This window comes from Paralichthys olivaceus, chromosome 14, assembly GCF_024713975.1.
Source record: "Paralichthys olivaceus isolate ysfri-2021 chromosome 14, ASM2471397v2, whole genome shotgun sequence".
In the NCBI taxonomy this organism is placed as follows: Eukaryota; Metazoa; Chordata; class Actinopteri; order Pleuronectiformes; family Paralichthyidae; genus Paralichthys; species Paralichthys olivaceus.
The window spans coordinates 13,859,887-13,882,910 of record NC_091106.1 but is presented as its reverse complement, the minus strand read 5'-3'; the positions used below and the strand labels follow the sequence as shown (position 1 = coordinate 13,882,910).

Here is a 23,024-nt window from a genome sequence, read left to right as displayed (position 1 = left end):
ATCCTCTGGGCGAGCAAGTGTTGCAGTGTTAACGTCGATAAAACCAAACAATCCAATCTGTATGTAAAGAGAATAATAAGAGCAAATATATATGCAAGCCTTATAAACGCGTATAAACCTGCAGCTTTCCGAGTGGCTGCAGCAGTTTAAAGGGCAAACACGCTGAGGAGCGGGCTCTGTCCGGAGGTCGGATCCTGTTTTCGTGTCTGTGACTGGCGGAAGAAGAAGAAGGTTATTACCGTGTAAAAACCGCGGCTGCTGGTTGTTGTTATGATGTTGTTGTTGTTGTTGTTGTTGTTGCACTTGACCGCTGCCGTTCAAGGCGCCGCGTGGATACAAACCACAGGGAACCTGACTTTAGTGCGTGCGGTGTTGTTGCCCGGGAGGCTTTCTCCACACACACACGTTGACGGCACAAATGCTTGACATACCAGCGAGAGACACACGGTGCGAGCTGCTAATAATACTCCGCTCCGGCAGGACACCAACGACACCGTGGATCCGCTTCCCTCCTCGGCAAATATAGACCGAGCTGGCTGCTCTCTCGACGCTGACGCACGGACATGACACAGAGAAGAGCCTCGCGCATCCAGCCGCTCGTTTTGTTAATAGCGTTGCGCGACACCCGTTAAAACGCAAATCCCTCTTGTGTCAAATCCACCCAGGGCCAGCCCCCCCCGCTCACTCTCTCTCCCTCCACCAGACGCAAGCCCTCGGTCTCCGCTGGACACGAACCCCGTCCTCGGCTGCGGAGGGAGGGTGGAGGAGGGTGCGCTGGAAAACCCGGACTGCGGTCAGGAGAGCCGTCCTCCCTGCGCGGTCCAAAACAAGTGCCCCCCCGGATCCGGAATGCGCCGTTATGCTAAGTTTTACGGTACATGTTTGACAGCACTACTTTATCCGCCATTAATTTTTCTCTCTCTCGACAAACACGTGTCGTGAAATGAGGAAATTCATGTGGAAAGAAGTTTGAGGAATATTTACGTCCCCAGAACACAAACAATACAAGTTCACTCAACTGTAAATATATTCAGCGATAGGATGAGCAAACGACTGCTTCCGGCTTTCAAAATAAAATGTCAACGCAGTATGGACAAAATGCATGCTATGGAAATAAAATTGGGTTATATATATATATGAGCTTCGTGTCATCACTTTAAAATATATGCAACACTGACTTAAATGTAAGCGTTTTTATCTTATTGATTTAGAGAGATTGCAATTTAGAACTCCCACAACTGTAACTTGAGGTAATTTGAAGTTTGATACTTAGTTCAAGTATCAGATAGTTCAAGACGGTGGGGGCGAGGAGGGAGAGACGGTTCAAAAAATATAATTTCCCCCCCACTAGTAGTTCAAGACACTTGTACTGCTGGACTTAGTGCTTCTTGGAGAATGTGAACAATAAGTATTAAGTTTACTGTATAGTTTTGGAGTGATACAATGTCAAAGCCCCTTTTTTGAGCAATTCAGTCTGATCTTCTAACGTTAATGTGGAAGAAAACCAATTTTTTTTTATTTTACATATTACTTCTTGAAATAAATGCTCATCTAATATTCTACCTTCGAGTATTCTCCCTCTGAGTAAAAAAAAAAACTTTCTTCAATTAAGATAAGTCAATAATAATGTCATTAATCTGAAGTGAAATTGGTCTGTCGAAAACATTTCATTTAGATTAGTTAGTTTAATTCAATTTGAACACAATTTAAATTTAACTTAGAAGTAACAGAAGGTTAAATATGACATTTTATAGAGGTTTAATTTTGAAATTCTACATCAGAATATCTAACATTTTTTATGGACGTTGCTTTTCTTGTGAAATCGGTTCGTACGTGCTGTTACCGTAATACCCAGAATACACATGACTCAAACCAACATGGGCGCCAGCTTGGCTGTGTTTCTTAAAGTGGAGGCGGTTTGACTGGATCATATATGTCATTTCCTCTCAGTCCTACGAGGACACACTTAGAAAGAACTGTTAAATACTGTATACGGACATATTAACAATGTACATAGATGCATTGTGACACTTGATAAAGAATTTCAAACATCAATTTCATCATTTGTAAAAAGTGTCAAGTGTAAAAAAGAGGATTATGTACAGTAGTGAAACTGAATACAAAGTTCATTATCAATAGTAATGCAGAAGAAAATACAGAAATACTTATTGTAAATGGTATTTATACAGCAAATGTTAATGTAATTGTTGGTGATAAATATATAAAGTTGTATATTGAAGTATATGACAGATGATATATATATATATATATATATACATATGTATGTATTTTCCCTCAATATATGTATATATTTTATACTTGTGTAATTTATTCTCACGCACACTTGTCTCTCTATGGTTGTGAGGACACTCATTGACACAATTCATTTACCAGCCTCTTACACTTATCCTAACCATCACAACTAAATGCCTAACCCTAACAATGACCCTAACCTGAAACCATAACCTAATTCAAACCCTAAAACCAAGTCCTAACCCTCACACAGACAAAATGTCCTCACATTGACGATATTGAAGCAAAATTGGCCCCAACTGTAAGACATGCGCGCACACCCACATTGATGACGCAATACTACGTCAGTCACATGCGACTGTTTGCGGCCAGCATCCGTCAGTAGACAGCAGGCGAAGGACACTGATGTAAGAACGTGAATGTCTCAGTGGCGTTAGTTTCAATCTGAGTCCAAACTCCTCTCTGTGTCGGTTTGTCCATGTAAAGGAAACAGGGACAGAGTTTCTCGGAGCGACATCAGGCGGAGTCCATGAGGCCACGTTTGAACAGACAAGCAGGAAGGAAGCGAGAGGAGCTGCAGCTGAGGAGCGAAGGAGAAACACATTTCATCTCCTCTTCATACGCACACAGTTCACATTACACTGTGAGTATCTGCTGTTTACACACAGTCTGGGGTTCGTGCTGTCTCTTAGCTGAATCTGCTTATTGATCGTGGAGCGCAGATCTGAGGCACTTGACTCGGGTCAGATATTAGACATTTGAAGGTGTCACTCTGAGTCATGAGCAATCTTCATATTTTCTGGTTTTACAAATCAAACATAGGACCAATTATTAAGACAATAGTCATTTCACGTCAATGTCAACTTTATTTCTTTAGCACATTTAAAACTATTTGGTTGACCAAAGTGCTTTGCAGATTTATAAGATTAATCCACAATGAAAGCTGAAATTAGTTGCAGCACCAAATAAAATAGTGTCAAAATGAGTTGGAACAGGAAGAACGCTGCTTACACATGAATACATTAGTAATAATGAATCTATGTGTGATTAGGTACATGTTATGTCATTACTTTTACTTATGCAGGACTTTTACTCACAGTGACTTATAATGACTGTGTGCTATTAGTACTTTTACTCAAGGATCTGGATACTTCCTCCAATAACATTTATGTCCCATTGCAAGTCAAGCTTTAACGAGACATGACTTGCACATTGAGCTGCAGTAGCTGTGTGCCAGCAACATCATTCATCATATCATATTTTGTGTATTAATACATAGGCCACATATTCATTGTAAAGGTTAATTAACTGTCTTTTCACCACACTGCAGTCATAGATGTGGCAGATTCCTGAGCAGAAAGGATGACATCAGAGGCCGCGGTCTCCACACCCGCTGCCATAAGCAGCACTCCCGCCAAGAGGGACTACTACTGGCTTCGCTCCTTTGTAGCTGGAGGTATGATCTGACTCATCAGTTTCTACTATCTCTTTCATGCCTGCAATTATTTACATAACATGGAATTTGACACCGGGACACAGGTTCATGAGTCCGTCTGCAGGACTCAATCATTCTATTGTCAAGACTCGTTCTCCTTTGCTTCTCTGTCTGCTGCTTTCCTGTGCGACCTAGAATCTGATGTCTGCCTTCATTGAAGCTTTGTTAAAAGAAAGGTAGAAATACAGATTGTTTTACCTGTAGCACCTCACTTCAAATGTAAGCCAGGTTGATTTATCAGCCAGAATATTACTTTCTACTAATTAATGCCTGGAGGTCAGATGCTTCATGTCTTTAGCTGCTTTCAGACAAGCACTGAACTGTGGCTACTCTCCTGAAATTAGCTGCAAGTGTTCATATTGACGACGACACGGCTGCCTAACTCGGACAGACTCAAAACTGTGAAGACAAAAATATATTAATAATATAAAATACAAATATCTCAAGATGAAAAAGAGGTGCTATACATGTGGAAGAAAGTCATCGAGATTCTAGAGCTTTGGTGATTGTGGCTGGTGACAGTGTTGATATGCTCGAAACAAAAACACCTAATTTCCACAGTAGAATTTATACGTCATGTCCCGCTGCTCTACCTAGGTGCCACACCTCACCTAAACACTCCAGACGTTTTCCTGTTGGAAATGCTTCCAAACAAAGCAATTTCCTGATGTGTTCCTTATATGTTAAAGGCAAACTTCATATAGTTCATATTGACATAGGTCAGTGTCAATAGTTTTTCCAATGTAATGCAGTTTTAAGTACCTCAGCAGCACTTGCTACCTTGACATATAAATATTTCTCAGTGATTTCTGCACGACACATTTAATAATGCATGTGTTTGTCTGCTTTGTTCAGGAGTAGCAGGATGCTGTGCCAAGACCACCATTGCTCCTCTGGACAGAGTCAAAATTCTTCTTCAAGCCCAGAACCCCCATTACAAACATCTAGGTATAACATCAGCAGGCAAACATGGAAAAGCCAATGAGTTTTCACACGTCTGTGCCACATGAGCGGAACATCTGGTTGTTTCTTTGCAGGAGTGTTTTCCACTCTCCAGGCTGTGCCAAAGAAAGAGGGCTTCCTTGGCTTGTACAAGGGTAACGGGGCAATGATGGTCAGGATATTTCCGTATGGAGCCATACAGTTCATGGCCTTTGACAATTATAAAAAGGTACAGCGACACAAGAGGTTGTTTATAGAAATGTGATTTTCTTTAATATCGTTCCTGGTTGTGTTTTTTGTCATAGAAACATTTTGCTACATCTGAAGTGAAATGCAGTGGGTTTTTATTACCTTGTATTATTTTTGATTTGTGAACCTCTTGACCTTTGTCTCCTCCCTGTTGATTTACAGCTGCTAAGGAAACAGATGGGGATCTCTGGACACATCCACCGCCTCATGGCAGGTTCTATGGCAGGTAATTCGTCTTCCAACTGATAAGATTAACTTTTTCACTCTATGACGGCTGGATGTCATGTACTGCACCGGCAGCTTCTCATTTCTCAACAGTCACACAGGGTTCAAGTGTAGTTTTGCAATAAAATTAATTAACATTTAGCTTTGTACACGCCATCCAGTGGCAAAAGACTCAAACGCCAAAGACCAAACTTTCTGCAGGTCTTTGGAGACATTATAAACTAACACTGGTAAGACTTTGAGCAGTTTTTAAATGTAGGGGTTTCTTGCAATTCAGCTCTAACTATTATAATCACTCATAGTGAGTTTGTGTTTTATTTTTTTAATGTTTAAGTGTTAAATCATGAAGCATTACCACAGTCATGAATTGTATCCCTCTACCGTGTTTGTGTTTTCAGGGATGACCGCTGTGATATTCACCTACCCTCTGGATGTGATCCGAGCCAGACTGGCCTTTCAGGTGACAGGAGAGCATCGCTACACTGGCATTGCCAACGCCTTCCACACTATCTACCTTAAGGTGATCTGCCAGTGTTGGGCTTCTTCAACATTTATATCTTTACAGACATTGATGCCTCTCATTAAAAATGAATACAAATCAAATATTCAGAATAACTTACATTGCAATGCCATTTATTTTTCCTTTATACAGGAGGGGGGCGTTTTGGGTTTCTACAGGGGACTTACTCCAACACTTATCGGAATGGCCCCTTATGCAGGTGACCATTGAGATATATTTCATAGACATATGGTTGTGTTTGTTTTATATTGAGTTTTGAACATTGGCCTTCATTTCGCTTCATGTAGTTCTACTCTTTGCCTTCTATCCTCCAGGGTTCTCGTTCTTCACCTACGGCACCCTGAAGACCCTCGGCTTGAAACATTTCCCAGAACTGCTGGGACGCCCCTCCTCAGACAACCCTGATGTCCTCGTCCTGAAAACCCACGTCAACCTGCTCTGCGGAGGCGTTGCTGGTGCCATCGCTCAGACAATATCGTAAGTGTGCGCACCGCTTACTTGGAACAAACACAGGCTGCCGACGAGTTCCAAGACTCTATAAATAGCGAGGTGACATTAGGCTGGTTAATTTGTGGTTGGCAGCTTGGATGTGTTATCGATTGGGGTGATTTATTTGGCAGTTGATGTTTCGTATTGTGTTTCTTCTCACCAGGTACCCGTTGGATGTGGCTCGGAGAAGAATGCAGTTAGGAGCCGTGCTTCCTGACTCTGAGAAATGCGTGTAAGTAGAAAATATTTTCTAATTGTGTATGTTGTGTTGTGCTGTCAATTACATGTATTGGTGTGTGCAATGTATGTCATAAAATATGGATTAGACTCATTTTTGACCATTAGAGTTCTTAGTATAGTTGATTGATCACTGGTTTCTGGATTTGACAGTGAAATCGTGAGAACTGTTATTCTGAGAGTTATTATAGGGATGAAAGCAGCTCAGATAACACAGCGCTGGTGAACTCCATTTTAAAAGTACCAGGCAAAATGCTCATCAAGCTAAAGAATCAGTGAGTTTTAAAGCCTGTGTGTCTTTAAATGGTGGAGTTGTTTAAAAATGAACCTGTTTATATAGCCTCAGGCAAGTTGGTCTGCACACCGTTGTTCCTCAATAAGTCATGTTTGATCCATGCTCCTCTCTAAAAGTTTTTATCCAAGTTTCCACTTAAAATAGTCAATTTCACTTTTGGTTATGAAGCAGGGTTTGATGAATTTTGTGTTTGGAAGTAAGGAAAAAAGAATTCCAGAGCTATGAGAGCTGTTTACATTAGATACAACACTAAAGCCTTTAAGGAGAAACCAAGCTTCAGCAACATACTGTTTATACCTGCATAAGTTCACATTAAGCCAGTCTGGGCACCGCTCACTGTTCCTGCATTACCTGCTTTCCCTAAACGTTCAAGATTTTCTTATAGAATGTGTTCAGTCACTACATCAACGCCATACAAGGTCATTTGTCTCCCATCCAAGACACATTTTTCACGTTAATATGACTTCTGTCCATCAACAGGTTTTAGTTCCTGCACAGACAGAATAATAAGAACTGTCACAGATCATTAAAACAACAAAACAAAAGGAGACATATTATCGTCATATTCATAATTTTAATTTGGGTTATTACTTGAAAAGCTTTTCAGGCTCTGATGTTAAGAAAACACTTTCTTCAGATTTCTCCTGTTCTCTGTCTGATCAGTCATGACTAGAAACGAGCTGTACATTATACCAATGGGGATAATACAGAAGTATTGGCTGAACTACTGACAGGGTGTTTCAGGAGCTTTAGTGTTTTCTACCTTTAACACCTACCTTTGGACTTTTTAACTTTGTGTTATACATATATAACACACTAGAGGAAAGATAAAAAAAACTTCTCTGTCATTCTAAAACACGTGTATAATCTTGTTTCACACAGATCACTGAGCAAGACCCTGAAGTATGTGTATAATGAGTATGGGATCAAGAAGGGATTGTACCGAGGCCTTTCTCTCAACTACATCCGCTGTGTCCCCTCCCAAGCTGTGGCCTTCACCACCTATGAGTTCATGAAGCAGACCCTCCACCTGAACTAGCTGCTGTTTTTGAAAACGTCCAGCTCTGCAGACTCTGCACCCGGGCCCGCACTGAGCCATAAAGCAGTTCAGCCTCAATGCTTCCTTCACAGAGTGATCCGAGACTCGCTCGCTACGTCTTAAACTCCTCATTGTGGGCTTTGCCTTTTTCCTTGAGTTCACTTAAGGCACCAGGGAAGTCACTTAATGCCGACAAAGGAAACCGGATATCAAACAATAAGGTACTCCGTGTCTGTCCTGTTCCAGGCCCTCTTACTTCCTGTGGCTGGCCGACTCTTAAGAGTTGATTAACTCAACCACAAGACAAGCGGCCTAAATTTGGTTGGACGGCTTGAGGCAGTGACATGCTTTTCAACAATGTTGCCAACCACACAACAGCGACCCTCTGATTGTGTAGCAGCCCCCTCCTCATTCACAAACACACAAACATCTCTTTCTGATTTCAAGATGGACGCTTGCTTAAATGGCTTATTTACCATCATTATTTCCATCAGTTTCTTGACAAAGCTAAGTCAAATGTATTTATTTAAATAGTCAACAATTCAGTCCGACAGGTACACATTTTCTTTATTGTTTAATGTGTCTTCATTTTTATAGGCTGTTGTTGAAAGGTTGCTACAATCATAAATAATAATGGTAATGGTAACAATAATTATAATCAGATGTGTCATAATGTTTTGTTTATTTGGGGTTTATTATATTTTAGAATTTGAGATGCTGTAATGTTTGGAGAAGTTTCTGTTCATAAATCTTTGCCTTTGTCTTCATTGAGATGAATATGAAACACTAGCTGCAGGGTTAAAGATGCAGTGTCCTGGATTTCAGTTTTCACTTTAGAGGCAACTTCCCATTTAATTGCCAAACATTGAATTGGGTGTTTAATATATGTGTTTTACTTTGCTGCTCTCAGATGCTTAGTGTGTAGCTGTGATGGTTGTGAATTTTGTACATTTGTGCCCAGCTGTGATCAGAATGAGTTGTTTGAGATGTTTTGACTCGACTTGTCTGGAGGGATCTCAGGACAAATTTGCACTTCATGACTGTAGTTGTTTCTTTGTGTATTTATTCATTTAGTAACTTGTTGCCACCGGGTGGCAGCATTGAATATAAATGGAATTGTTTACCATCAAAGCTAACACAACACACACACATATTTCTCTTGTCTCTTATAATACACCTTAGGCTCTATGAGATTCATTTTTATTTTTTGTTGTTTTGCTTAACCAAAGAAAGTTGTCCGATAGTGAGCATTATATTTGCATTTAGGAAGACTGAACATTAACTGAATGAAAGTGTTGTGTATTCACATCACATTGATGAACAAGCAGCCTCATGTTTTGAGCCTCTTGCCTTCTTCTGCATTTAATGTCTTACTCCACCAGAGCGATTGCGATTGAGTTTATCCACATGCTTCAGTGGCTGCTTCAGCTTTCAGATGGCTGTATGGTGTAGAAGCCTTAGAACTGTGGTGTGTTAACAGCCCAGCCCCTCTAACCCTTCCAGGTGGTTTCATTTGAATACTCGGTGGACAGTCCGAACACAAACACAAATCTGAAAAGCATATCTCTTTTCTTTCCAATTCTTTTTCCATCCCACTTTTTTGAGTTAGTAAATCATGTATGTGTTTTGTCAAATAACATCTGTTGAGTTTAAACCAAATTAGGTGATCGTCTGATCCCGACAAACTTAGAATGAGAAAAGAAATCAAGCAGTTAAAAAAAATCTATACTCATATTTTGATGTAACTGGCACTACTGACCTTGCATTAAACATTTTTTGCCTTGATGTGTTTTCATCGAATAAGTGAAAACCGACTGGCGGCTCCAAACCTCTCGATGAACCAACGTCTGAAGATCTTAGAACTTATGATTCTAGCAGATCAACTTGATCTCGTAAATAGGAGACATTGATGCAACTACTGCTCTGCAGACGTAGGTAACTATTACACATGGACTGCAGCATCTCTACCTGTCTGAGCTAATATATAATATAATTATTTTTGGGAAACCATATACATTTCTGCTGCATTTCTGTTTTTTGTGTCACTGCTGTATACACCAACTCACTGTTCATTGGTTTCTGTGTTTTTATTGTAGTTTTACTCATTAGTATCAGATCAACTCCGTTCCTGCTGCTTCACTGTAACAGATTGTTTTATAAAACGAGCGATATTCAATATATTCACACAGAAATTTACAATATGTCACCGTACAGCTTCATCTGTATAATCAAATGTTTGTTTCAGAGTGACTTTACACGTGAGCTTAAAAACATCATGAAGCCTTGCATCTTTACTTTGTCAATGAATATGAGCTGAATGATCTAAGCATCCCTTTTTTTTAACTGAACGAGGGGCAGTGACTTGGATTTTAGAAAATATCATCCGAGAGAATAACATAGTGATGCTTTTCCCACTTTGTGACTCACACCCCTGTTAATGTTGGTGGACTCTAAAACCACAGAGGGATTATAAATTATTTGCATTTATTTCACTGCAACAAGAATACACTACCTGCTGTTGCTTGATGTGTCACACTGATTTGACTGGTAAATGTGATGTGTAACATAACAATGTACGTACAAATGTTCCTCTATGAATTTCATCCCCATATCTGTTAAATACAGTTAACCTGAATGAAAATGCTTTTGTCTGTCTCTGTCTCTATCAGTGGGATTCTTTCTATTGTTTCTTTTATAAAACACCCCTCTGTTCATATGATATTATTTTCATGAAAATGATCTCTCATCCTGTTCCCTTATTCATGTCTGTACTGATGAGGATGGACGTATTGTACTCTGACCTCATTCACAGTATAAGTATTGAATTCACTTGTATCACTGATGGAAGACTGCTGTATTTCCTGGACCGCCCCTCTTCTGCCTGTTTACACACCGTTGTGGTATTTGTGCTCAACGCAGTTGGTGAAACAGTTTTGAGCAAGAAGAGGAAACTTTCCTTAGCTGCAAAGCAGAAGCAGAATAGATTTTCTGCAGATTTCTTTATCTTCAGTGGGACATTTCTTTGAACCCAACATGCCGTCGTACACAGTGACTGTTTCCACAGGGGACCAGTGGTTTGCAGGGACAGACGACTACATCTACATCACACTGGTGGGCACGGAGCAATGCAGCAACAGAACGCTGCTGGACAAACCCCTGTACAATGACTTTGAGAGGGGGGCGGTAAGTGATGTTACACTGCTGCAGAGCTGTAAGGATGACTGTCATCATCATCTTCTGACGAATGATGAGCATCAATACATGTTTTACTGGAACATCTTAGCAGCATTTTTTAAAGTAAAGTAATAATCAATAGAATGTGCACAGTTCAGTGTTGTGGACATGAATCAAAGATCTTTCTACAATGTCACAAACATTTAGTTTTAAATTGCTGCTATCAAGTTAATCTCTACTTTTTGTTTCAAAGTACAAATATTGTCCAATGATAATCAGCTAGAAGTAAATCTATTGAAATTTAAGTTAACTTACATACAAACATTTCTCCATCACACCTCAGTGTTTCACAATTAAATGAAAAAAACACATTTAGTATAAACATTATAAAAGTAAAATTCATTTGAGATAAAGTAAAGCAAAGGCACGGTAAAGGAAAGTTGTCTATAGCTGCTTCTTAAAAGTGGTATGAGTTTTCAAAATAAAATTTTGTATTAGTATCAAAATATCAACAACAATTTATGGAAACACAAACGTGACAAAATGTAACCAATTCACAAAAAGAGGAACAGAAACCACCAAACAACACACACACCAGAAAAAAATCTCTGTACTTCCACCAGTAAGAAACATCTTTTATTTTATTTTAAATAAAATAATTTTATCATGCATGCTACATATATTTGAGCTTTTACAACTTGCATATGTCGTTCCATGTGACTAAGACAAAAAAAAAAAACTTAAAATCAATTAAATAATAATACCTGTGAAATTCATGTTCTTTGCTATGTGGTATCACCTAAACCCAAACTTACAGATGAGATAGAAATAATGTCACAGACCTGTTTCAGTAAATGACACCATTCTCCAGTGCACACTCTTCATTTAGCCACTAACTAAATTGCAGGTAGACTCCTATGATGTCAGAGTTGAGGAAGACCTAGGTGAGCTTGTGTTGGTGAAGATTGAGAAGAGGAAGTACTGGGTGCAGGACGACTGGTACTGCAGGTACATCACGGTCAAGACCCCCTCTGGAGACTATGTAGAGTTTCCCTGCTTCCGCTGGCTGGTGGGCGACAAAGAGGTGGTGCTGCGGGATGGACAAGGTAATAATAAGAAGACTTTTTTGATTTCACAAATGAAATGTAGCTCAAAGTGTTTTACACAGTGGCGAATATAAGATTTTTCCAAATCGGGGGTCATTAAAGGGCCACATTTTACACAGAGTAGCCAATTATAGGTGCACATTTAAGTCATTCCTTGTTTTATAGCTGTGAGCAAACTACAATTTATCGAGTATATTTTGAAAATTGTTCAAAACATTTTTGTTGCACATTTTGTGCTTCAAAAAATATAATTAAAAAAGAAATAAAATTCTTTATAAATTGTCACATTTATTGTTAATATTGCCAGTAGGTCCCTTTAAAACAGACTACTGACAGGACAGGAGCACATCAATCATATTTTAGCAGGGGCCAGTGACCCCTCTGGCCCTGCTCCTGGATCCACCCCTGGATTTGGAGACATACAATGAACACAAAAACTGTTGTAGAAAATAAATGGACAATAAGATGGAAATGAAACCCAGCAAGGAAACATCAGTAGACTTTAGTTCATTTGTTAGTTTGCCTCACAGTTTCTCTGACTCCTCGTGTTCATCAGTCAGTGTCTTGTGTGTGTGTTGTAGCACATCTGCCTCAGGACGATAAGACAAGCCTGGTCAAACAGCACAGACAAAAAGAGCTGGATCTGAGAAAAAAAACCTACAGGCAAGTTCACTCTTCACAGTTTATCTTTGGACCTTGCAGGAGGCTGAGACGGCTCAGTAATGACTCTGCTGTCTTCTCTAGATGGAACGAGTGGCAGCCAGGCTTTCCTATGAGCATAGACGCCAACAGACACCAGGATTTGCCTCGAGACATCCAGTTCGACAGTGAGAAAGGAGTGGACTTTGTGCTGAACTACGTTAAGGCGTAAGTGCTCCCTCTAACAGCCTGCTTCAATAAAGCTGGAGCAGGTTTACAGGCGCCATGAAGGCAGAAGAGGCCCCTCAGGACAGAGAGGAGTGAGTCAGTGGAGCTGTGCAGTGTAAAGTCTTCATGAAGCCCTGATCACATGTTGAGCTTCAGGCTGAAAACATGCTTCTATTTTCTGCACCTGTGGATTACCTGGAGAGACAGAAGCTGATTGTTTGTTTATCACGAGGGGCATTTGCATCCGACTTTCATGCAGATGTCAAACCCACACTCAAAAATGCAAAACAGATACTGAGCATAACAGTTTCGATGATGCAGTAGTTCGTGCAAAAGAAGGCAAATTATGTATAATGCTGTTTCTTGCTGAATACATGATCATAGATACATGTACACATCTTGTTTTGCAGTGTTTAACTGACATATTAGACAAAATTGCACAAGATTTTCTTTTTCGATGATACTTCAGTGACCGATATTATATTGATGGTGTTAACTTTGGTTTTCCAGGATAGAGAATCTGTGTGTGAACCAGTTCATGCACATGTTTCAGTCCTCCTGGACCGACTTTGAGGACTTTGAGAAGATCTTTGTAAGAATCAAAAACACAATCTCAGGTCAGCCGCATATATTACTATCATTATTATTATTATTATTATTATTATTATTATTATTATTATTGTGTTGTGGCATTTCATTTCATGTCGTATGGTATCTCATACAATATAATATTGATATTATATCATATTATATTATTTAGAGTATGTGATGCAACATTGGAAGGAGGACTTTATGTTTGGATACCAGTTTCTGAACGGCTGCAACCCGGTAGTGATCCAAAAATGCACTAAACTTCCCGACAAGTTTCCCGTCACTCACGAGATGGTTTCCACCAGCCTGGAGAGGGAGCTGACTCTGGAGGAGGAAATAAAGGTTCAGACAAGCTGATGTCTGTTTGTTCTGCATTTGATGTGTCACTGCTGTGTCTCTCTTTAACTCTCCCTCTGATGTACAATGTTAAAAGCAATGCTCTGGCTCCAGGCAGGTAACGTCTACATAGCAGATTTTGAGCTGCTAGAGGGCATCACTGCTAACTGCACAGACCCGTGCACGCTGCAGTACCTGGCAGCTCCCATCTGTCTCCTCTACAAGAACGCTCAGAACAAGATCCTGCCAATAGCCATACAGGTACAGTGATGCTGAGCAGGTATTATGTCATGGAGTTAATGTTCGATTTTCCAAATTTACAATTCAGGATAAATCTGTTTTTTCCAGCTTGGGCAGACTCCAGGTGAAGACACCCCAATCTTCCTGCCCACCGACGGAAAGTATGACTGGCTGCTGGCAAAGATCTGGGTGCGCTCGGCTGATTTCCAGTACCACCAAAATATCACGCACCTGCTCAGGACACATCTCATAACAGAGGTGTTTGCAATTGCCATGTTCAGGCAGCTCCCAGCTGTTCACCCTGTTTATAAGGTAAAACCCCTGCTGATTCATTGGCAAATTGATTAGGCTGATCGACCGATGAGCTCACTGACCGATGTTCCTTCCTACTAGCTTCTTATCCCGCATGTTCGTTTCACTATCGCCATCAACACCAAGGCCAGAGAGCAGCTCATCAATGAGCATGGCATCTTTGACAAGGTGAGTTTGTGGATGGAGAAGAGAGTAGTGGAGAGAGAGGAAAAAAGAGGAGGAATTTACTATTATTTTTCAGATTAAATGAGAGAGGAAAAGAAGAGCTGAGAAAAATCTGCTAATCTGCATTGTGCTTACAAACAAGATTAAAACAAATGACATTAAAGGTTCAGTGTGTACAATTTAGTGACATCTAGTGGTGAAGTTGAATGTTGCAGCTGAATACTCCTCACCTCACCCTCCCCTGTGGTAGCTTTCAGTTGACATTAAAAACTCAAAAGGGCCACTGTAAAAAAACATGGTGGCCGCTCGTAGATTGGACCCATTCCAGATGTAAATAGAAAGTATTTAAATACAAAGGGATCATTCTAGGGTAAAGAAAACAACAATTCATACTATTTAAATGAAACGCACTTGTGAAAACATCATGAGGAATATTTTCTATTAAATTTCTGTCAATAGATTCCTTTCACCTAAATCTTACACACTGAACCTTTAAGCATCACAAAGAAAGTATGTTCTAGACGAGGGAGAACAGCTCTAAAAACAAATAGTTGTATGCATGTATTTCTTTTTTCTGTTTACTACACACATAACCACATGCCAATAAGAGGTGAAGACCACATGCTGCTGGAACAATTCATGATGATGCTGCTTCTTCTCCTTCCTCATCTAGGCCAACGCGACAGGCGGAGGTGGTCATGTGCAGCTGATTCAGAAGGCCACGAAGACTCTGACCTTCAGGTCTCTGTGCTTCCCCGACATGATCAAAGCCCGTGGCATGGACAACAAGGAGGAGCTGCCCACCTACTTCTACAGGGATGACGGCTACTGTGTGTGGGATGCCACCAAGAGGTTTGTGGAGATGAACAGCTGGTGTGTGTTTGAGTGAGAGGGAATAAGTCACAGAGGAAAACAGGAACGATGAAAGCTGTAACCCTGAGAGTAGAAGAATTTCAGGTGATGGAAGTTGGAGCATTTTATGTTTCCTCTGTACGTGACTGCTGTCCTGTTCCCTCTCGCCTCTGGCAGCTTCCTGTCTGATGTGGTGCATATTTATTACACAAGCGACGAGACAGTGCAGAAAGACGTGGAGATCCAGGCCTTCATCAAAGACGTGTGCAGCTTCGGGATGCAGGACTTTGATCACTGTGGTGGGTGCTAACGTTACACCCCTTGTCTTTTTGTACAATTTTTCTTCTTTACTCTGGAACAACAAATTGCAACAGCTAACCAATGAGTTTCCTCTTTCATGGAGAGAAGCAGCTCGCGAGCTTTCAATATTTCATTAGCTCAGGGTTCCTCTGCAGAAGACAGATACAATTATAAATTCAGATCTGACACAGACGTGTGGTTTGAAGGTGAAAACAGGAGTCTGGTGTCACCGACTGAGCCCCGTGTTCTAATATCCTTCCTGCATTTCCCCATCACGTATCTGAATCTGTTGTGTAAGGGTCCTCACAGTTTGTTGTTTTAAAGACTTCAGCACACTGTTATATCTGTCTGTGCGCAGAGTTTCCCAAGTCCCTGAAAACACGTGAGGAGCTGTCAGAGTACCTGACTGTGGTTGTGTTCTCTGCCTCATCGCAGCACGCAGCTGTCAACTTTGGACAAGTGAGTTATAGATAAATACACTGTATATAAAAGAACCTGTCATTCAATGTCTTCATCCTATAAAACTGATTTAAAAGAAATACACCTCACTTTAACAGCTGTGGATGAACTCTTATAGACATGTGTTGTGTTGCCCTACACACAGTGATGGAGGGAGGACTCGTCTTTGACTTAAGTAAAAAATAACTGCGACAATCTACACAATACTACACGTCAATGCAAAATGTATTTGAAATATTCTGTGACTGTTTTGTTATTACCTCTGCCAAGGATGTTATGTTTCCCCTCTCCATTTGTTTATTGCTTGGATTGAAAAGTACATGCTCCTCAGAATTGTAAGTCTAGTGCATGCACATATGGTGTTATTGTGTGTATCGTGTAGTTTGACTGGTGTTCCTGGATCCCCAACGCTCCTTCTACCATGAGGAAGCCTCCGCCCAACCAGAAGGGCGTGGCAGATGTGAACCTGATCATCGATAGCCTCCCTGATCGCGGACGCTCCAGCTGGCACCTGGGCGCGGTTTGGGCACTCAGCCAGTACCAGGAGAGCGAGGTATGAAAGGGGGAACAGGTCCAAACACACACAGGTCTCATTACAGACTGTGTTACTTTGAGGACCAAACAAACCGATCATAACTTTGAAGCTTCCCTCTGCTTCGACATGTACTTGTGTCCTTGCTCTGTGTCTCTGGGCTGAATGACCCATCTCCTCTCTCGCTCTCTGCAGCTTTACCTGGGTATGTATCCCGACGAGCACTTTATAGAGAAGCCGGTCAAGAAGGCAATGGAGAAGTTCAGGAAGAAGCTGGCAGAGATAACCAGCTCCATCAAGAGGAGGAACGAGGGAAAGAAGCTGCCGTACTACAACATGTCCCCTGACAAAATCCCCAACAGTGTCGCTGTTTGAGGACAAAACTCATTTCATCCAGAGGAATCATCACGTCTCTGTGTAATATTTTTACAAATAGCACATAGAGGTTCTGCTGATTTTACTGCACTGTACAAATATGCTTTTGTCACCAGAGTGTATGTCTTAATAATACTGTATATGTAAATGCATATACGATTAGCTAAATCCCTTTTTTCAAACCCCTCCTTTACTTCTAAATAGTTTTCTGTCATTTATAAGGGTGAAAATTGGTTGAAATGTTACTTCAAGTTAACAATTAAAATCAATGTATATTTGGATTAAATATAAACAGAGAAAACTTGAATTACTGCACTATTGTTGCATCACTCCACCAACCAATGAAGTTTCCTTACTTTTTTCCAGTCTAAAGAGATCATCTTGACCTTTGACCTCTGAAATCTAATCAGTTCACCTTTGATTCCAAGTGACGACTGGTCAAATGTTGAAGAAATGCTGCACAGACAGGCTTGATACACCATGTTGTGAGGCCCCTGTGATCTTGACCTTTAACCTTTGACCACCCAAATCTTATCAGTTACTTCATGAGTGTAAGTCAACGTTTGTCGCAAAATGTAAAGGATTCTATCAAGGTGTTCTGAGGATAATGCATTCACAAGGTAAAAAAGGGTTTGCAAGGTGACCTTGAATCCTGGCCTCCAACACCAAAATCAAATGAATTAATCTATGAGTCCAAGTGAATGTTTCCAAGAAATTTGAAGACATTCTCTCAAGGTGTTCTCAAGATATCATGTTCACAAGGATAGGAAGAACGTACAGACAACGAGATAACATGAAGCTTCCGGCCAACAAAGTCACAAATCTTGTTACCATTACTTTAAAATCCAGAACACATATATCTGTACAATAACAATGACACGGAGCTTTAAAAGTAATTTAATTTTTATTTGGTTGTTCTTTTTAACTCTACATACTTTGTTCAAACATGGGAAATTCAACTGAAAACACATCAATATTTCTTTTAAAAACAACTTTTACCAAATTCTTTACGGTTACTATTCCAAAGTAAATTCACAGACAAAATCGTGGAATGATATTATAAGACAGGGGAACAGTCATATATGTTCAAGTCCAGTCAGTAGTAAACAAATGTAGCTTTATGCAAGTTACACTATTCCCAGACATAAGAGAATCTAGATAGGATGAAGAAAAACTGAAAAATCTAGAAGTACCTTTTCTTCTCAGTCAACTTACTGCTCAGTGGGACCGTAAAAATGAAAAAAAACAATAATTTCATGGTAATAGACACATTTTGAAAGAAAAAGCTGCTCTGAGAGAGAAACGCTTGTTCAAGGGCCCTTTAGTGGCTTCAATCTTCATCAGGACCAAAACTTCAGTCTCAGACTTCATGAAAGGAGCCAGCTCCTATGAGTGGAAAATAAAAAAGCACAATATACAGTCAAACCGTTAACCCTCTTGTTGAAATATGCAATGTTGGGTTTGCTTGTGGAAAATTCAAATGTGAAGCTGTGGTTAAACGTTTCTCTATTCTGCATGTTTAAAACTAAATTCAACAAGCAATCTTAAAAAGCAAAAAAAGTTAGAGCAGATACACAAGTTAAGCTTTGTACAACCCTCATATCAAAATGACTAAACAAAGAGTGGATGTGATTTTCTGGTATTTATGCCTGGGAAAAAATTAAGTGTAAGTTGCATAAAATTACTAATGATGTTTTTTTTTTTTTTTTTTTTAAATGAACAAATTGTACTCTGTTTTCTTTTAAAAATAAATACAACACAAAATGAAGAAATTAACCTTTTCATACCCAGAGGACTCCCTGGACATTAAACACCAGTACATAACTACAGAATAGAATAACAAGAAAAAGGGTAATTGCACTTTTTATCTGTCTAATTGCACTGAGCCTCGTGGGTATTGAAGTTTCAGAGGAGCATCTTATTACTCGGTCTTAATCCAACTTGACACACAACAACTCCCATGGCTCGTATTAAATATCAGATTATATTAGTCTCCAGATCACAAGTCACTATGGGGCATATACACAGGTACAGTATGCACTGTCTCAACAAACAGAAAGCGCTGATTTCGTTTATTGCTGCTGAGCAGTAATCGTCAGGTGTAGTTGGACCTTCGTGGTTCACAGACAGTACACAGGTATCAAAGACAATTTTTTAAAAGTGTGTGTGAGAGTGTGTGTGTGTGTGTTGCTGGAATGGCTATGAGGCTCAACATGAGCCCTGGCATCACTGTGCTCTCACATACACAAAAGCACCTACAACAACTGTAACCCCCTCAACATGCTGCCCTCTGAAATCAGCAGCTGCCTGCCTCAGACTGCACCTCCAGCTGCGCACCAGTAGGTGGCACCGCAGTCAGCTCATCAATGAAAGATGAAGCTTGCTGTGCTCAGGAAGAAAACATAGGGATGTTTTATAATTGCTTTTTACTGCAAGATAAATGTTGACAGTGAAAATGTTACACTGCTATAAAAATGGTGGATTAACGCTGTGCTTCTGCAGAGGAATAAAAAAAGAGGTGTTGGAACAACTTGTCTCATTTGAACCACATAAGGCCAGATGTGAGAAAAACAATCAAATGAACGGGAACATGCCGGCTGCCGTGTGATTAGTACTAAAATAGTCGCCCCCTACCATATGAGAGACTCCAACAAGAAGAGACAAGACACTTTCACTGAAAATGAGATTTCTGCTCTGGTGCGCCGGTAATGATCCTAAACATCATGAAGAAACATCAGATCTGACACCTTCTGATCTGAAGTGTGTTAACATAAGTGACCGAAGATGGATAAGTGTGTGTGTAAGTGTGTGTGTGTGTGTGTGTGTGTGTGTGTGTGTGTGTCCAGATCTACAGAGCAAAAAGCTGAGCAGTCACATGAGTAATTGAATCTACACGGTCTGCTCAGGCTCAGTTAATGCATCGTCGACACAGACTGAAAACAGGCGGCTGCAGATTTCTCAAAGCAAATCCATGACTAAGCAAACATCTCCAAACCTGCACATGGAATATCACACCGTAAATACTGTCTCATTCACATGATAAAAAACAAACATGAGCGACGTTGGTTATGCCCAAAGGGACATTATATTGTTATGGATGTGGAAATTATCCCACAATTTCCAGCCGATAAAAAAATTGTTTTTTTTACATTTTATATTTTTTAACCATAATTTAAAAAGTTTACATTCTCAAAGCCTTCACAAAGTTAATGTTGGGTCAGAGAAGTCATGTGGCTGGATTTTTCCATAATCTCCATTAGAGCTATGAGCCTGATGTGTCATAATGACAACCCTTTTTTCTGTTTCCACTAAAACACTTGCATGTTTCTTTCAGTTTGGTTCCATTTTTCGACCCCAATTCCTTTTTGTCATCCACAGGAGCATTCATAGATAAACGTGTATGTGCGTACAAAGAAATGCAACGTCAAATAAAACAGGAAACAAACTTTTTCAAGGTTGTTTGAGTATGCTCTCCCCTTTGTACAACACACACAATTTCAAAATGAAAGAAAAACAAATAAAGAGGAGCTAAAGAAAGAGGAACTAGAAAAAAACAAACAAAAGTGCTTCAATGCATGTCCAGATCAAGACGCTGGTCGGATCAGCAGACCAGCGTGGACTTGACAGACCACGGCAACAGGGACGGCAGTGGCTGGAATGTTCCAGAGATCCGAAGCTTGGCGCTACATACTGATCCACAGAGGGTTAGCCCAAGTACACTCACAGACAGGAGGTAAAAACGAACAAATCTAACAAACCCCAAGCGAACAAACCACGCGTCAGATGTGTAAACCTCTGGAGCTGTTTGTGAGTCCATCTGTCTCAGTCCTGCTCCTCAAGAGGTACAAACAAGTGTGTGAATATGTGTATGTGTGTGTGTGTGTGTGTGTGTGTGTGTGTGTGTGTGTGTGTGTGTGTGTGTGTGTGTGTGCGTGTGTGCGTGTGTGTGTGTGCGTGTGTGTGTGTAGATTGGTTCGCTCCAAGCCTCTTCAGACATTTACAGAACTCAGTAAAAACAGTCCAGTCCTGGGAAAGGAGTGTGGAATAAAGGTGCAGGAGGATGGAGGGGCGAGGATAAAGGAGGACAGTCACAGTCTGTCTGTCTCTATGGAAAAATAAGATGACCAGAAGGGGGTCAGTCTGGGATCTGGTCCTTCCTCCGTCACCGTGGGCATGTTTGTGTGTGTGAGCGGGACAACCAATGGCGTCAACTGAGTGGTCAGACATGGAGCACCTCCATACTGTAGTCCTCTGTCTCTGTGTACTGGGAGGAGTTTGTGTCAGACTGGGTGGGGACCAGCGCTTCCTTGTTCTCCAGACTCGGCTCCATGAGCGGCGGCTTCTCCAGCGCCAGCTTTTTACACGTGTCCGGCCGGTTCTGCACGTATATGACCCGGTTGTAGGCCTTGAGTCTCCTCCATAGATGTATGTAGACTTTGCACTGGACGTACATGAACACCAGTCCACCCGTGAAGCCGATGGCCACGACCACCAGCTTGGTCCAGAAGGGCCATTCCAGGATCCCTGAGGACAAACACAAAGAGAAACGTGCACAAGTCAATCAGTGAGCAGACTGTGAAAGAAAATACTGTCAGATAAAATGACGTGTCTACAGTCTAGAACATGAACATTATGTTTGTACTCGCTAAGTTCAGGAGGTACATTGGTGCAAGACTGGAATGACAACAATTCCTCAATAAGCTGCTGCAAGTTTAACAAGTGCTTCAGTCAATCATTGAACAGATTAACCTTGAACTACACTTTACTTTAACAAGGAAGGTATGTGCCTGGGGGACACTAGCACACAATGCACATTGTATGGAGGACAAATAGACAGGACATTGTTTCAATGTGCTACAGACTTACAAAGAAGCAGGCGAATGTTCAAGGACCACACTGATGTTTTTGCTAAATTTTACACAGTACATGTTATATTATAGCAAACCCCTTTTTCACTGTACTATTTTCTTCACGATTCCTTCAAATGTTTTCATTAAAATCTCTGGAGTATTAAAATCAAATTCCTGAGATTTGAAACTTGCGTGAGAGAGTTAATATCCCCTTTGGATTAATTTTGTTCCAAAATGTGTGATGTTATTCTGCGGCCCAGTAGCACAGTTAAGATTGCAAAACTGATTTTATTATAAATTTGGTAGAAGATTGAGGTATGAGCCAAGAAAGAACTCATCAACTATCAGAGTGAATTCCCTTGAGGTGGGAGATCCAGGAATTTGTTTTCTTTGCGATAGAGCATTTTGTGAATTTCTCAAACCATTATGCAGATATCTTCATGAAAAATAACAGACATTTATAAAGTGATCCAGATAATGATTGTGATTTTGTGAGTTAAAAGGTTGGTTTTCAGTCAGTTACTCTTCGGTAACAAACATTATCATACATATGAAAGGTATATTTCAGCTGCATTTTGAATTCACTATGGAAGACAGAAAAATGTAAATTCTCAACTATTTTTGAGTTGTGATAGGAGATTTATATTGTGCTTAGCAAAATAATCACTGTCTGTCATTTAGGGTGTTGAGTGTGCAGTTATCTAACAGGTTGGTTTAAATGACATAGGTAGAAACAATTAGGGGGCAGTCTGGTGGCTGAGGGGTTCAGCATCGTGCCAGGTTCTGGGATCATCTCTCCCCTCTCATTTCCTGACATGTCTTTAATGTCACAGTCGAATAAAGGCACAAAATGCCCCCAAACTAACTCAGTGTACGAAAATTAGGAACAACAGCATGAAAAAAACACATTACAACAGCAAGCATTACAAAATGATTAGCAGTAATGTGCAGTGTATGAGTTTTTGTTAATTTGCTTAACAGTGCAAAAACATTTCCACGATCCCTGAGGCAGTTCATTTTTGCAAATTGCTAACCCCTGAAATATGAGGATCCAAGCAAGGGTTGTAAAATAAATGTAGCAAATTTAGCAAGTGTAAATATTTGCAACAAGCGGCAGCATC

The 23,024-nt window shown here is 40.4% G+C and overlaps 4 protein-coding genes across 8 annotated transcripts in view; 2 read left to right on the top strand and 2 right to left on the bottom strand.

Moving 5' to 3' along the window:
- tet1 (tet methylcytosine dioxygenase 1) overlaps positions 1–863 on the bottom strand; it is a 29,745-nt gene extending 28,882 nt beyond the window's left edge. The window contains exon 1 of the mRNA XM_020096939.2: positions 240–863. The gene's annotated coding sequence lies outside the window, so the exon portion shown is untranslated. The remainder of the gene's footprint in view (positions 1–239) is intronic.
- Positions 864–2,577: 1,714 nt separating this feature from the next.
- On the top strand, positions 2,578–10,385 carry slc25a16 (solute carrier family 25 member 16). Its single transcript, XM_020098167.2, has 10 exons — positions 2,578–2,896; positions 3,584–3,709; positions 4,604–4,696; positions 4,786–4,919; positions 5,102–5,165; positions 5,563–5,684; positions 5,817–5,883; positions 5,999–6,161; positions 6,337–6,405; positions 7,588–10,385. Exons 2-10 carry the CDS (start codon positions 3,616–3,618, stop codon positions 7,742–7,744), a joined length of 963 nt encoding a protein of 320 aa, XP_019953726.1. The 5' UTR covers positions 2,578–2,896; positions 3,584–3,615; the 3' UTR covers positions 7,745–10,385.
- A 262-nt stretch (positions 10,386–10,647) lies between these two features.
- On the top strand, positions 10,648–18,764 carry alox5a (arachidonate 5-lipoxygenase a). 2 transcript variants are annotated; one of them, XM_020090319.2, is made up of 14 exons: positions 10,648–10,927; positions 11,826–12,024; positions 12,606–12,687; positions 12,769–12,891; positions 13,402–13,508; positions 13,652–13,824; positions 13,933–14,079; positions 14,167–14,370; positions 14,452–14,538; positions 15,209–15,387; positions 15,565–15,686; positions 16,046–16,146; positions 16,529–16,699; positions 16,874–18,764. In XM_020090319.2, exons 1-14 carry the CDS (start codon positions 10,778–10,780, stop codon positions 17,051–17,053), a joined length of 2,025 nt encoding a protein of 674 aa, XP_019945878.1. In that variant the 5' UTR covers positions 10,648–10,777; the 3' UTR covers positions 17,054–18,764. The 2 variants fall into 2 exon arrangements, with proteins under 2 accessions (XP_019945878.1, XP_069394360.1); XM_069538259.1 differs by lacking the exon at positions 16,874–18,764 and having other exon boundaries at positions 16,292–16,547.
- marchf8 (membrane-associated ring finger (C3HC4) 8) overlaps positions 17,939–23,024 on the bottom strand; it is a 74,837-nt gene continuing 69,751 nt past the window's right edge. For 2 of the 4 annotated variants that reach the window (XM_069538262.1, XM_020088059.2), the window contains one exon: positions 17,939–21,577. In XM_069538262.1, the coding sequence (XP_069394363.1) occupies positions 21,273–21,577 (305 nt within the window). In that variant the 3' untranslated portion in view covers positions 17,939–21,272. The remainder of the gene's footprint in view (positions 21,578–23,024) is intronic. The other 2 variants (XM_069538261.1, XM_069538263.1) reach the window with 1 other exon arrangement.

What these genes read in the sequence shown, in the direction of transcription:
- slc25a16 (XM_020098167.2), top strand. Translation starts at nt 3,616, where the DNA reads ATGACATCAGAGGCCGCGGTCTCCACACCCGCTGCCATAAGCAGCACT. An exon ending in TCGCTCCTTTGTAGCTGGAG is followed by an intron (nt 3,710 to 4,603) that starts GTATGATCTGAC and finishes TGCTTTGTTCAG; the next exon opens with GAGTAGCAGGATGCTGTGCC. An exon ending in CGGAATGGCCCCTTATGCAG is followed by an intron (nt 5,884 to 5,998) that starts GTGACCATTGAG and finishes TCTATCCTCCAG; the next exon opens with GGTTCTCGTTCTTCACCTAC.
- alox5a (XM_020090319.2), top strand. Translation starts at nt 10,778, where the DNA reads ATGCCGTCGTACACAGTGACTGTTTCCACAGGGGACCAGTGGTTTGCA. An exon ending in CTGAGAAAAAAAACCTACAG is followed by an intron (nt 12,688 to 12,768) that starts GCAAGTTCACTC and finishes TGTCTTCTCTAG; the next exon opens with ATGGAACGAGTGGCAGCCAG. An exon ending in AGCATGGCATCTTTGACAAG is followed by an intron (nt 14,539 to 15,208) that starts GTGAGTTTGTGG and finishes TTCCTCATCTAG; the next exon opens with GCCAACGCGACAGGCGGAGG.